Genomic DNA, 16,472 nt, shown 5'->3' with positions numbered 1-16,472 from the left:
TAATCCACAGTTTCATATATTAAATATTCAAAGATGGTCTACAAATTTAACGTCCATTGATTTTCATAACGTTTTCAAAAGAGCTCTTATTTTGTCTTCCTCGTTAGTAAATGAAATAATAAAATCAGAAGATTTCTGAATTATTCTAGCTTCAACTTCTATGATTCTTTGAGATTTACTTCTAACATATTAAAGCATAATGGCTCTGCTTTGGGCTGAACTATGTCAAACCTGCTCTCCCTCAAATTCATATGTTGAAGTTCTAACTCCCAGACCCTCAGAATGTGACTTTATTTCAATATAAGGACCTTTAAAGAAGTAATTAAGGTAAAATTGAAGGTCATATGGATGGGCCCTAATCCAGCATGACTGCGATCCTTAAAAAAGGAGATTCGTACACAGATATGCCTGAAGGAAAGACCATGTGAAGATAAAGGGAGAAGACAGCCATCTACAAACCAACCCTACAGACACCTTGATCTCAGACTTCTAGCCTCTAGAATTGTTAGAAAATAAATTTCTGTTGTTTAAACCACCCAGTTTGAGGTACTTTGTTATGGCAGCCCTGGCAAACTAATACAGGCTCTAATATTTTTTGTTATTTAGATCCTCCTAGAATGGAAACAAACACCAAAATATGGAAGTGGAACTCATATTTTAAGAAACTCTAAAATGAGTTCTTAGGAGATTTTTTTTTTTTTTTGTAAAAAAGTCAACATTTAAATCTTCTGCCCATTTTCTTTTTTTTTTCTTTTTTTACATTTTTATTGGAGTATAATTGCATTACAATGTTGTGTTAGTTTCTGCTGTACAACAAAGTGAATCAGCTACATGTATACATATATCCCCATATCCCCTCCCTCTTAAGCCTCCCTCCCACCCTCCGTATCCCACCCCTCTAGGTTGTCACAAAGCATCGAGCTGATCTCCCTGTGCTACACAGCAGCCTCTCACTAGCCATCCATTTTACATTTGGTAGTGTATATATGTCAATGCTCCTCTCTCACTTCGTCCCAGCTTCCCCTTTCCCCCATGTCCTCAAATCCGTTCTCTATGTCTGCATCTTTATTGCTGTCCTGCCCCTAGGTTCTTCAGAACCTTTTTTTTTTTTTTAGATTCCATATATATGTGATAGCATATGGTATTTGTTTTTCTCTTTCTGACTTACTTCACTCTGTATGACAGACTCTAGATCCATCTCTTTCACTACAAATAGATACACACTACTATATATAAAATAGATAACTAATAAGGACCTACTGTATAGCACAGGGAACTCTACTCAATCCCTGTAATGACCTATATGGGTAAAGAATCAAAAAAAGTGGATATATGTAAAACTGATTCACTTTGCTATACACCTGAAACTAACAGAACAATGTACATCAACTATATTCCAATAAAAAATAAATTAAAAAAAATTTTAAAAGCCAACATTAAATTCCAAATGCAGAGATACCCCTGAATTGGCTCAAGACTTACCTATAACAAGATGTATCCAAACCCTACCAGTTTTGCAAAAACTCAGTTTGAGGTCTACATTCCTCTTAATCCTTTCCCTCTCATTGAAACAGTAGCGCTAAACTATATGTTGTTTTTCTTTTGTACCTTTTGTCCATTATGTTAATCTTACTTCCACAAAAAGACAAGTTTCCTGAAGGCTGGATTCATAATATATGTGCCTAGGAAGCAGCCATGTGCTCACAGAAAGAGCTTATTACTTTATGGATTGACTGTCTTAAATACAATAGTTATATTAAGTTTGCTATTATCTTTCTATGCTGCTTAATTTTAAGGTATTTCAAATTAGAAAGAACTGAGAACACGCCTTTAACACGTGTATAGAATCACACATAGATGTGAAAACATCCTACAAGAATTACCTAATTTAGCCTAATTAATCATCTAATTAATTCTTTAATTATTAGAAAAATACAGACCATAATATTTATTCTTATTTTTTCCACTGTTAGCAATATATATCTTTTACAGTATTAAATCCAGTGGTTAATTTTTACCGTTCCCTGAATGATAATGAGAATATATTTTCACAGTAGCAATTGGTGACATTTCAATAAATCAATGTGCTGCAGTGATACCTAAATAAAAGCTTATTTCACTATAATGATGCTTCCAGGCTTCCCTCAAGTCAGGTGGTTACTTGCAGTTAATGATCTGTGACATGCCACACAAGTAGTCCTAAAAAGACTTATTATCTACCGCATGTGCAACAATATTTGCTTTATGGATGGCTAAATGAATGAAGACATTCAATGTAACTGTAAAAGTAAAATCAAAAGAAAACTTACAAGTAACATGTTTTCTTTAAGTAAAAGGGCTGTGACCATTTTCCATTAATACTTAACCTTTTGCTGGAGCAGTGCAACCACATATAATGCTCAAATCCATAAAGCCCAAGAGCTGTTCTGGGTTAATGCTAATTAACTGCCCCCAATCAAAAGAGCAGTAACTTTCCAAAAATGTGATATCATCAGCCTTTATTACTGACGTCAAAGTCACATCACAAAGCTTAATGAACAATAAAAAAAAAGACAAATATGCTTTATACATAAGTTGAGAGTATGTCTTTCAGTCGAATTTACATATAAATATACAACAAAAACACACCAAGAAAAGAATTATTACTATCATGCTTCAGAGAAAATTTGCTAATCTCAAACAATACACTATCTTTTATAGCTGCCAGACTTTGTAAGCATTCAAATCTTTACCATTTATAATTTTATTTCATTTACTAGACTCGGCTTTTGTCCACCATATGTCCACTGTGGATTAACTATTCCCTTAGGTACAATTAAGGTCTTTCCATTTGTTGTAAGAAGAACGAAGTATGAAGGACACAGCCAGAAATAACATTTATACCTCAACCAAAAACAGAAGTACATTCAAACTCCAACGATGGTTTATGCAGCATCTTTTTTTTTATTAGACACATGTCTACAAAAGCAAAATAAACTTGAGATAAAAATTCATGGCAACTGTACACCAGCTTTCACCATTCAGATTGAATATCAAAATTATATCACCTCCATTAATAGAATTTAAATATTTTTTCAGAAAAATATACTTCTAAACTACAAGTTAAGTGAAGGGTGGCTTCCAAACAATAATTATAACCAAAATTTTAATCATTTTTTATGTATTTCAAAGACATTCCACAAAATCTTTAATGTTTTTGATTTTTAAATCCTTAAATTAAAAATATACGAGACTTGGCAATACCTCCTCCCAGTACCCATAACGAGAAGAGAGGATCTGGAGAAAGAGTGGGAAATACAATAATAACAACTAACACATACAGCACCTATATATACCAGGCACGGTTTTAGGAGCTTTATATATATTTAATTTTTATAACGACCTCCTTATAAGGTAGGTGCTATTGTTATTTCCATTTTACAGATGACAAAACTAAGGTACAAAGAGGGTGAGTACCTTACCATGGTCACACATTTAAATAAGTGAGCCCATATCTGAAACTAAGTGGTCTTACTTAGAAGTCTGTGTCCTTGACCACTACTCTACACTGTCTCTATATTAAAGATATTAAGGTGCTAGAACACACTATAAAATAAATATCCATAAGGGAAAATACCACTTCTCATCTTTTTAAAATTAAAATTTTGAATGAAAATTAAGCGATGAGGGCTAAGAGTTTCCTTTTCAAAAGAACTATGTGTGTAATGTCAGAGGCATTTTACATGATCTTATGTAGTAGTAACTCATAAGCACCAAGTGAGGCTGTTATTATATGCCTCTTCCAGATGAAAAACCTAGCCTCACAGTATTACAAAAGCTAGGAAAAAAAACAGTATTATTTTCTCTTTATCATCTCAAAATTTCCGTAGTTTCATCTTTTACTAAGGTAGAGAATTAATAATTTTCTAGTCATTCATAGCAAGTATTTATTGAGCATCTTCTGTGTGCCAGGGACTGAGCTTGATACTAGAGACACAGCAGTGAACAAGGTAGACAGTCTCTGCCTTCATGGAGCTTTAGTTACAGAACACCTACATAATTCCAAACAGTAAAAAAATAAAATAAAAAACTCTGCTCTAAAAAAGGTGACTTTTTCAGAACATTATAGAGATCAAACTAGTCACTACCAGTAAAGAGAGGGAAGGGAAGAGGGGCAAGATAGGGTAGGGGCTTAAAAGGTACAAACTATTATGTATAAAAGAAATAAGCTACAAGGATATATTGTACAGCATAGGGAATATAGCCAATACTTTATAACTTTAAATGGAGTATAATCTATAAAAATATTGAATCATGATGTTGTTTACCCTAAACTAACATAATATTGTAAATCAACTATACTTCAAAGAAAAAAAAGAAATGCTATTTTTAGAGTCCCAAAATCACTTGAAAGTTGGTCATATTTCCAGGGTGTGCCTGGCAAATACTAAGAATTCAATAAATCTTGGTTATATTTATTGTTATTAGGTATATGCACCTATTCATGTATATAGAAAATGGATACTTAATAATCTAATAACTGAATGATAAAATGAGCCTAAGAAATCATCTCTGCAAAGATAAGAAGACAGGATTTCAATCACATGAAAAGTTAAATTCTCTTAAAATTGTATGGCAACAAATATGTTCAATTAATCAGACTTACAACTAAACATAGTTTGGGTCATCATATTTTAGGAATAGAAGGTGCTCATGATTGCCTAGTACAATCCCCTTATTTTATACATGAGGATCATCTTAAGTGATTAAATAAATTGCCAGGGTAATGTAGCTAGATAAAATGACAGTAGCAGGACAAAGTTTTCTGATCCCCACTATAGTGTTCTTTTAATCTATATTGAATTTATTAAACAATCACAGCAAATATAAAGTAAATCATTAAAGGGGCTTAAATTACATTAATAAAAATCTCAAATCTTTTCACAAAAAGTTTTTATAGCTGTATTCTTTTTTAATATTTAATTTTTAATTTCTTCTAAAATTTAAAATCAGAGAGTCATCATAAAAGAAACAACAGGTGGATCATGTTTTCTTTAGCATTTAATACACTTTCACTATCATGACAATGAAAGACAGACAGAAATCATATAAACAGATTGCTATGATCGAAATGCTTACACAATTCCCCCAAAACAAACAAAACAAAACCACAAAATCCTTAAACTTCTCAAGCTAAGTAAACTGTAATATTGCCAAAATGGTTTAAAGTAGGCCAACTAAAAAAAAGTAACTATGAAATGACATAATAACATCACTGCAACAACTGTCAGGTGAAAAATAGTTTCTGATTAGTATTATGAAAAAGCACTTATTTGACATTTTCTTCCCCAATGTATCAGTCACAACACCAGTGTGAATGCAAGCTTATGCGTTTAATTTGATAAAACTACTCAACCAATTAAACTTGAAATACTATCAGTGTTCTTAAAGTACAGTAGGAGTGTGAAATACCACATAAGAGAACAGCTGTAAGCGTACGTATTAAAATACTCTCTCACTCAGTATACAGAACACTGATGCTATCCGTAACAGAGTAAGATGCTACCAGCATCCTCCAGTATGTAAATAGTCATAGCTCTATTTGACAAATTTATATATAAAGAGAGGAAAAAGCAAAAAGAAAAAAAAAATGAAGCAACAGAAACATTAGGTCCATCTGAAAAAGACACTTGGGTCTGATACTTTTGGGATTACTATCACCAGAACAAAAAGAATCATATTAAAGTAAATGGGTAAGGGGCAGAATGTTATAATTTAGACTGTATAAACAGAATGAACTTTTCAAATCCCCAAAAGAGTTTTTGTTTATGCTTTATAAATTGTAAACTCTTTTAAACAAACTGGTAATAATGACTCACTTGTTCACTTTTATAGAAGTTGATATGAATCCTTCAAAACAGGAATCAAAGTAAATGTTACTTACTTCATAGTTTCACATTTCCACTCTCCAGATACAATAAGAATTTTTGAAAACTCAAAAAGTCGCAGTATAGGTAAGTACTTTCATGTAAATTCCCATAAAGTTCTTAAAGCTGGACATAAAGCCATCTCTTATACTCATCTATTATGAAGAATAAAGAAGAGTCTTTAAAAGCCTTGTGATAACTTTACTGAGAGCATCAGTAAAATTTTCAACTTAAAATTTACTTGTTTTACTAATACATTTCCATGGAGTTCAGGGAACACAACTTACAGGGTACATTAAAATGTAACCTTTGAACCTCACAGTGTAAAACATCACTTCCTGGGCAGAGATAGTACTCCAAGAACAATCAATCACTGTTAAGAAGAATATACACTCAACATTGTTAATTAGTGTTGATGCACTCTTCTCTATGCCCTCATCTGTCATGAAGATTGTTTAAAAATCTGAGTTATTAGTCTTTATTTGGGAAAGGATCTGTTTAATATCTTTAAGAGTAGAAATCATTCATCCATCCACTCTATACTGGAGCATGATAATTCCTACTCCCAATACAAGTTACTGATAACCACCACCCCTCCACTAACTAAGATGCTATAAATCAGGAAGGGGGCAGCTCCTATGCAACCCTGTTAATTTCTGTTTACAATCTATCCAACTGAGAATGTTAGCTAGTCAGGGGAGAAACTAGGTGATGGATCAGATAGTAGGAAAACATAACAGCTTAAAGATAGAAAATAACAAAATGACAAATTAAAATGCCATGTGGTTATAAAACATGGATTGAATATAAAATTAATCTTTAAAAAATTAATATTCCTGAGTGTTCATTTCATTTTAATCTGAACTTTACCTGAAACACTAAAAGAAAAACTAAACGTGTATTTGAGTGCAGACTCTGATTTTTAAATTAAACACACAAATTTAAAATTTGTAAATAAAAAGTTGAAAGTGTAAGTTTCTACCAGTATGTAAAAGTCACAAGAAAATGAAGCAAAATTCTTAATTTTTTTAGATTTATTTAACCTAAAGTCATGATATAAAATCTATGACATTTTATCTCTAACATGACCCAGCATAATATAACTTCAATGTGTTTCTTAAGAAACTCTGACATTATTCACCAGAGTGGAATTCACTAGGCCAGTTGGGCCTGAAGGCCATCTAATAAGTTCTCTGTTACCTACTTATTAAGAAAACCATTTTCCCTGAATAACATATCCCAGGCCATATACACTTTTAATTTCAAGAGAGTCTTCCTGAAAAGGTTTTTATTCACTCATTTGGTATTCATTCATTCATTCAGAGATTGTTCTAAGTGATGAGGTCCCTAGCTTTCACAGAGCTTAGACAGACAAGAAACAAACAAGAAATGATATCAGATGACAATGAGACTATGCAAATAACTGAAACAGAACGTCCTGACAAAAAGGGACTTGATGACTCGTTTAGATTTGAGTGGTCAAAGAAGGTAACTCTGAGGAGATGACATTTAAGATGAGATCCAAATGACAAAATGGAGCCAGCCAAGACAAATGTGCCTTACACATATAGTGGACAAGGGAGCATTTAGTAGAAAATGAGGTCTGAGATGTAGGTAGGAGCCAGATAACCCTGTGCTTGATGAAATTGGATAAGGAGTTTGGATTTCATTCTAGTGTGATGAGAAAGCACTAGAGGGTTTTAAGGAGAGAAGTCATACAGTATGATTTGCCATTTGGGAACTGGATTTAGGAGATCAAAGCTAAGAGCAGGAGGAAGAGTTAGGAAGCTAGTGCCATAGTTCACATGAGAGTGGATGATTATGTGTTGGGCCATGGTCAGGTGCACCTGTAATAAGCCTGTAATAAGTGGTCATATATTGAAAATCCCTAGGTTCTGCAGCACAGGCTCTGATCAAGTGAGAGTGCCCCGATGCTGGGAGAGCAAGACCTTCAAGGCCAGGAAATCAGGTATTAAGCCTGGTGCAGAAGTTGCCTTAGATGGTAATATAATTGTTTCCAGGTGCTTATGTGGCTATATTCATAGCCGATCAGACAACGCACTGTACTTGGAGCTGCAGACATCATCAAACTCCAATGGAACTTCCACAAAACACACAGAATAAGTAGATGACTTACCCCTTTCCCATTTTTTTTTAATAAATTTTTTTATTTTTATTTTTTTGGCTGCATTGGGTCTTTGTTGCTGTGCACAGGCTTCCTCTAGATGCGGTGAGCGGGGGCTACTCTTCGTTGTGGTGCGCAGGCTTCTCATTGCGGTGGCTTCTCTTTGTTGTGGAGCATGGGTTCTAGGTGCACAGGCTTCAGTAGCTGTGGGACGCGGGCTCAGTAGTTGTGGCTCACAGGCTCTAGAGCGCAGGCTCAGTAGTTGTGGCACACAGGCTTAGTTGCTCCACAGCATGTGGGATCTTCCCGGACCAGAGCTTGAACCCGTGTCCCCTGCATTGGCAGGCAGATTCTTAACCAATGCGCCACCAGGGGAATCCTCCCTCTTTCCCATTTTGAAAGTTACTACCAGGAATATTTTTTTACCTCACTAGGGAAAAGTAGGGCCTTCCATGGAAATTTGAACATAATTTATTAATCCCAACAACCAAACAAAGCAAAAGAAAGTCAAATTCCTAGAAAACTTGAAGATGGTAGAGAAAAAGAATAAAATTAAGACCCAGATTAGCAGGTCCCAATCACTCCTTAAGCACTCTCTGTGGTTCAACCTTTGCACAAATTAACAATGGCTAGCTGAATACACATAGCTGGCACTCGACAATGTTTTCTGAATGAATTGCCCTACCCAACACACAGCATGAGAACTATCGTGGTAAAAAGCAAGGAATAAGATGGTGACCAAGGAATTCCCTAGGAACCATTTTCTTCAGGCTACTTTTGTAAAATATCTATGTCAACTGTACTAATTTGTAACTTGTGATCTTTCTAACTGAAACTATAGTCCATGCTTTTAAAAGGCTATTATGATTAATAATAATAACTAATAGTTATTGAGCACTTACAGTGTACAGGAGATGTGTTCCAGGTGTTTTTATGTAATAGTTCATTTAATCCTTAAACCAACTTTATCAGACAGAAACCATTATCCTCATTTCCAGATGAAGAAATTGAGACTTAAAGACATAACTTGTCTGATGTTACACTGCCGATAAGTGAAGAAATTGGGCTTGTAAGCAAAGTCTGTCTAAATTTAAAACCCTCTGATCTTAACCACGACTCAATACTTCATTTAAAATCTTAAACAGTACAAAGAAATAACACTACTGTTTTATAACCTTTTAGAATTGAATATAAAATAAAATAAATTAATTTGTTTTAAGTACAGTTGACCCTTGAACAACACTGGTTTGAACTGTGCAGGTCCACTTACATGCAGATTTTTTTTTTCAATAGTAAATACTACAGTACTACATGATCCGAAGTTGATTCAATCCATGGATGCAGAACCGTGAATAAGGAGGAACAGAGTTTACAGAGGGATGACTATAAGTTAAACGTGGATTTTTGACTGCAGGAAGGAACTATGCCCCTAACCCCTGTGTTGTTCAAGGGTCAAATATATTATATACTTTTAAGTATTATATACTGAAATAATTAACTTACTAATTATCAATTCTATTTCATTAAAGCAAGTCCCTTCCTCTGCTGCCTATATCATTAACCTACACTAGTTAAACCATAATAAAATGTAATTTTTACAAAAATAAACCTGTAATTCATCTTTACCTAAAACTATTCTCAATCCTCAGCCCAAATTTCTGAGAGTTTACCATATTTTAATAAAAAGTACATGATTTTATCCATAGCTCTTACTATGGAACAAATTCACACACTCTTTGTATGGAAATTTTCTCTGTATCCCATCTTTTTGCTAAACTTTGGCTAAAAGTTGGCTACTGCTGCCAATATTTTCATAGCCTACACATATTTCTTTTCAACATATGCTTTCTATTCAAGCAAAGAATAGGACAGAATAACGAATTTTTAAAAGATCATTTAGGCAGATGATGACTCTGTATATAGATAATGATCATAATAATTCAGCTTCAAACGTCTTCCCATCATGCTTCTTTTGCTTTGCCTTTAACCAGTATCTAAAGTCTTTGCTTTTAATTGAGGAAATTCATTGTCAATAGATCTACTCTAAAAGAAATGTTAAAGGAAGTTCTTCAAGCAGAATCTGCTATCAAACAGACTCTTGGATCTAAACAGATAAATAAAGAGTGCTGGCAATGTAATAAGTAAATGTAAAATAAAATGTACCTTTTTTCTTATTTTTAATTGCTCTTAAAAGCTAAATGACTGTTTAAAGCAAAAATTATTTATAGAATATGTAAAAATATATCTGACAATAATAACACAAAGGATTGGGGCGGGAGGTAATTAAACACTAATGTTTAAGTTCCTTATACTACACACGAAGAGATATACTATTATTTGAAGGTAGACTAATTAAGGCTGTATAGTGAACATCTTAAGGAAACAACTAAAAATATAATATATAAATATATAATATGTATAAGTTAATAGGTGAAATAAAATGTAATAATAAATGATCAGTTAACTCAAGAGAAAGCAGAAAAAGAGGAATAAAAAGAAACAATAGACTGAACAAATATAACACTCATCTGATGAATGAAAAAAGTCAGATGAAACAACTGTGAAAGCCTTGCCATCTAGAACATTCTCTGAATCTGGGAGCTGCTTCCTTGACTTGGAAAACGTTCCAATGTTTCATGAGGCCCTTGATATAGAAACTCTTAATAAAATCTCTTTAATTAGTTTGGTGTTGCTCAAAAAAAAAGTCTTTGCTTTTTAATATATTCCCAAAAAAGAAAATGAGTGCATACTACTATAATGTAACATCAACTTGTAAACACAAATTGTAAGATCATTCACTACATGATCATATTGATCATATGAAACTGGGCCGGTGACAGAGAGCAGTAAATAATATCCAGGAAAATGTTCATCTCTAATCACTTAATCTTACACATGTAACATTCTGTGTGTCTGCATACTCTATTATATGATCATATTCTGAAAGAAAGTATTATAAATACAAGAAAGGGGTTAGAGCTAAACCAAAAGTGAAAAAATTCTTTTGACTTTCATGCAATTATATCTCAAACATAACACTGTAACAGTTTTGTGCATAAATTCATATAATTATATAAATGTTTGTTTTTGAAACCCAGGAATGGCATCACCAGCACAGTCCAATAGCCCATCTAGCCTGACATCCTGTCTTAGACAGTGACCAATGGCGGAGGCCTCACAGGATAGCATAAACACATAACATAATGTATATAATTGTGCACCACTACACCATTACTCCAGATGTAGTTAGATTATATCCTGAAAGAAATGAAAACAAATCCCAACCCCCATCACTCCCTTACTCTATAATTTCCCAAAAGGTGACGGGAAACCTCCAATAAAGCACAAATCTAACTATAATATAAAACAATGCTTTGGTGACATGACGAATGACTAACAAATTATCTCCTAAAATGAAAAGCTGCACTCAGAAACAGAACCAAAGCTCATCAAAACTTATGATTTGTAAAGGGGGATTTCAATGAATTGAAAAGCATCTGATTCACTCAATTAGATCTAAAAAATAGATGAGCAAAATTTAACTAAAGCTTTAAAAAAAAAAAAGTTTCTTTTAGCCAAGCCATCCATTTTGTGATATGTGATACTGTTTTCTAGAAAGTATTATAAAATTTATATTTTTAACTCTTCAGAGAAATGATATTCACACCTGTTTTGTAATGGTTTTGAAGTAAGGCTTGGATTTATTAAATGTTCATCTAAGTGTGCAAAACCACATAATGAAGAAATCATGGCTTGGTCCTTCAGGAAATACTATTTCCTAAACAATTATGGACAAAAAAAATGCACTGCATTTTTAAAGACTTTTGGAGAAGATAATTCTCTTGGTAGTATACTTGGGTATTGATTTAACAAAGCTTATAGTCAGGAAACAGTGCCTGACCTGAATCCTCCATGGTATAATTTAAATTCATTTTCTCTTTTTCTGACCTCAAATAGGTTGTAGAAGATTAGGTAATATCCTATCTTATATATTTGAAAACTCTTATTAAGGTCCCCTTTACCAGGGTAAATGCATTGCAGGACTATGAACCAAATAATAATCCTGTACTGAATTCAGTCTTATAATTTTTATATGCTGTATATCATAGCCCAAGAGACAGATCTCAAAAATTACTTATCCATCATTTTTACCAAGCACCACTCCTCTCCCAATATACTCTTTCTCAAAAAAAAAAATCTATATTTAGGAACAAACCTCAAAAATTTAGAAAAGGAAGTTTATGAGCGCTGAGAGCAAGGAACAATGCACACAAAATTCCATGCAGACACTGCTTCCTTCCCTAGAACAGGGTATCATTTAATGAAATGTATCTCTCAAAATCTCTGGGGCAGAGCTGAAGCTGCAGTGTAATATCATAAAATCTGCAGCTGTGTTGCTGTTCTTAATAGTCCACACTGCTTCCTTAGACAACAGGAAGCCAAAACACACACACACTGCAGAACAGAACTTACCTTAACAAGGAATTGGCCAAAGTGGCAGAGCAGTTACGATAGATCAAGCATCAAACTGTTATTGAAAAGACTGTACACATCTTTAGGAATTTTCTCCTCAACTTGCTCACTCCAGGAAAACAGTATCTATTTATGTTTCCAAACATCATTTTTTTTTAGGAATAAAAACTACAGGATAGACAAATAAAGTTTCCTATATATAAATAAACATTAATAACTTACTTTTATTGCCCACCAAGGCAACCAGTGGCTGAGTTTCAGACTCCTCACTCACTTTCTTCACCACAGAATACCAATCTTCTAAATTCTCAAAGCTTTGATAATTTGTAATATCATATACCAAGAGGATTCCCTGTCGCAAAAGAGTTACAGAATATTTATAATATACTACTTTAAAAAATATTAATAATGAACACTGTTAATAGATATGTTGAATAGAGTATAAAAAGTACAAACGTGGACTGTTTGTATCTGACTTCAATTTAGGTATTAGCAGACAGATAATACTGAATGTCTTCATTCAAGATAAATCCAGCAATTAAGATACAATGCAAGCTAAAGAATAATTTTCTCAAACTGTAAGTGGTTTTCCAATGAGATATCTGGGATATGCTTGGTAAGTTTCAATAAAATGTAAGAAAATCATATCATAGAGGTGAAAAAAGCTTCAAGGTCTACAATTCTGCCTGTCACTTTCATGAGGTCAAACATTTAAACCTTTCAATAAATAACCATCTGCTGCTGCTCTTTTTAAATATTTTCAAAAATGGAGATTCCATGACATCCCCTGACAGTCAATTTCAGTGTTTAACACAATTTTCTTTAAATGAAATAAGTCGATTTCCTCTTTCGGTCCTCTGTGCATTTGCAGAACAACATGAGAGTGTCCTCCTTATAATAACCCTTCATGTACTTGAAAATAGTTAAGTAACTCCTTCACCATCTCCTTTCCAGAATAAACAAACTCAATTCCTTAAACTTGCCTCAAAGGACCTATTTTCTATCCCTTTAATCATAGTTGTTGGTTCTTCCCAGGACATGCTACATATAGTTTTTTGACATCCTCTTTAAAATGAGCAATGTAAAACTGGACATGATACTGTAATAAGAGCCTGAACAAAGCCAAATACAACAGAGGGATTGCTTCCTGCCTCTTATATATCATATTCCTTTTAATATATCCCATTATTTTGTGTGGGAAGGAGAAGAAGTATGTACACTCACAAAAATAACACTGCCACATTCTTGATTCTCATCCAATTTGTAGTCAAATACTTAATACAAAGCTCTCTGCATATTTAAGGCTGGCCCTAATGGCATTTATGTCTCCTTCTTCTTAAGTTATAATCATAAATGTTGACTACTTTTTTACACCTACTATGTACCAGACAGATATCTGGATCTTTTCATTAATCCTCACAAAAATCATGCAAGACTGGTATTATTATCCTCATTTTACTAATAAACACAAAGTCACATGGAGCCAGGATTTGAATCGAGGACTGAATGAATATAAAGTCCACCCATTCAGTCTACAAAAATTTGTCTGCCAGCTATGTGCCAAGCATTGTGCTGGGTACCAGGGATATGAGGAACAACCTCAAGGAACTCACAGTCTTGCAGCAAAGCCAGGCACATAAACAGACAAGTATATAACACAGAAGTCATGGCCAATAATATGCTAGTAAATATTAATTAACCAGCTTGAGGCATGGCAGCAGTGGGGAAGGGATGAGAGAGTGTTACTTGTAGCATCTGCCAATTTCTATAGTGTAAATACTCCCGTGGTCATTTTAAAGCTATCAATGTCACTTCACTGAACGGAGTTGGGTAGGACACCACTACACAGCACTTCCACCATACAGATACACTAGATATAAATAACCTCAAGAGCGTAAACAACAGAAATATATAGTAAAATAATCAGTAAGTGATGCATTTTGATCATATAAATCTTTGTTTTTAATATAATTTATGAGTTTTTATATATATTTTTAATCATGAATATATTCAATAACTGGCTCACAAAAATTCCTGAAAATTTAACAACTGACTCTCCCAATGTGGCTCTAGCTTACTACTATTATGAACTTCCAGTACTATGCTCTTTTCTTCCAGTTTTATTAAGAAATAGTTGACATGCATCACTGTACAAGTTTAAGGCATACAGCATGATGGTTTAATTTACATATACTGCATGCTCTTTTATTAAACTACACTGGCCCCCAAGTCACTTAGCTTCTCTGGGTCTCAAGTTATTTGCCTCTAAAGTTAGATCATTGAATTAAACACTCTATATCCCTTTCAACTTAATTATTCCATAATTTTTATGCAAAATTGTTTGTCTGATTTATTTTAGTAATTTATAAATCTATTTCTGCCTTCCCAAATGCTTTGAAATAATGCCCAGCACAGAATTATTTGAAATAATGAACATAATCCTACTTTTCTTATTAAGAATAATGTCCCAGAATTAGCCTGTGAACAAAGCTAATATTCAATCTATTGACTCCACCTCCAGTTGACATGAGTGATACAATATATTATGTTGAAAGAGCTCTGCCCTAGAAGTCAGATTGCCTTTGGATTGTAGTCCTGGCTCTACCATCTACTGATCTTGGGCAATGCTTCTGTCATTCACTTTCATAATACCTGTCATGCCTAACTGATTATGTAAAGTAATAAAAATAGACAATTTAAAACCAACAAACTACACACTTACTGGGAACTTTTTTATTATTATTCTGAATAAATATGAATCACATTTTCAGGGCAAACGTGAGATTGTTTTCACTCTCATAAACTGAGCCTTGACCTATGGTGCCTCTTAAACCTTAAAATTTTTAGAACCCTTCTAACTAATATATTAAAATATTCATCACAACATGGTTCAATATCTGAACATAATAGAATATGCAAATAAAACATGGCCAGCATCTCCTGATAATCAGTACTAGACCAGAGCTATAGAATAAAAATTAACTATCACTGATCTAGACCAGGAGTTGGTAAACTATGTTCCCCAGGTCAAATCCAGCTCATAGCCTATATTTGTAAATAAACTTTTATTTAAACATAGTCACACTCACTTAAGTATTATCAATGGCTGCTTTTGCACTATAATGGCAGAGTTGAGCAGCTGCAGCAGAGACAGTCTGACCTGCAAAACCTAAAATATTTTCTATCTGGTTTTTCAAGGAAGTTTGCCAATTTCTCATCTAAACTGATATATCCCAATATTCTTCAGTCAGCAATACCTATGAATTGTCCAGGAATCATAAGAAAGATAGAAGGATAAACACCTTTTCATTAATCTAGCTATCTACCAACCCAAACATCTATCAGTTCATATATCCATTTCTCAATACCATTTAATGCAAAAATTATGATTTTTATTCTTTGCTCCTAATATGACAATTTTGTACCAGTTTTGACCTACACTCATCTGGTTAAAAACTGAGAAGGAGAAATGAGAAAACCAAAGACATTAACATACAAAAGAAGTTCTAGGACTTTCAGTTTCAGCTCAGACATGTAAAGAGCTTGGAAGTCATCACATCTGTTCTTACAATAAGAAAATAGCTGGACAAACTGAAAATCCATGACTTTTCTTGGACACAACAGAGAGTTGAGTTTGCAGGGCAAACTGCCACCCTGAAATCCGGAGTGATGGGTGAATCCAGAGAGTCACAGCCAAAATCTGCTTATCTGGAACAAAAGCCACTAGAGCCAGTAAATGGTAGAAACATTTAAATGGTCATTTTGATGAATTGTTGGAGGCTGAGTGTGGGCTAGCTTGAAGATGAGAAACTCCTGAGGGACACAGTCTTTGGGATACCCCCAGACTTTCATGTGTTTTACCTCTAGGAACCCCACAAGATCCTCATGGTGAAGAGACAAGAAAAATCCCCTCATGGCTCTGGCATGAGAAGAGAGAAAGTAATCATTGTAAAATATGCCTAGAGCAT

General features: G+C 33.7%; 1 protein-coding gene across 2 annotated transcripts in view; it reads right to left on the bottom strand.

The window, feature by feature from the left end:
* Positions 1–16,472, bottom strand: part of RAB28 (RAB28, member RAS oncogene family) — a 92,582-nt gene that overhangs the window by 58,709 nt on the left and 17,401 nt on the right. For both annotated transcript variants that reach the window (XM_082653131.1, XM_082653130.1), the window contains exon 4: positions 12,727–12,856. In XM_082653131.1, coding sequence (XP_082509257.1) covers positions 12,727–12,856 — 130 coding nt within the window. The remainder of the gene's footprint in view (positions 1–12,726; positions 12,857–16,472) is intronic.

Source organism: Grampus griseus (genome assembly GCF_964374135.1).
Source record: "Grampus griseus genome assembly, chromosome: 4".
Classification (NCBI taxonomy): Eukaryota; Metazoa; Chordata; class Mammalia; order Artiodactyla; family Delphinidae; genus Grampus; species Grampus griseus.
The sequence above is the reverse complement of the archived record's forward strand: the minus strand, read 5'-3'. Positions and strand labels throughout refer to the sequence as shown.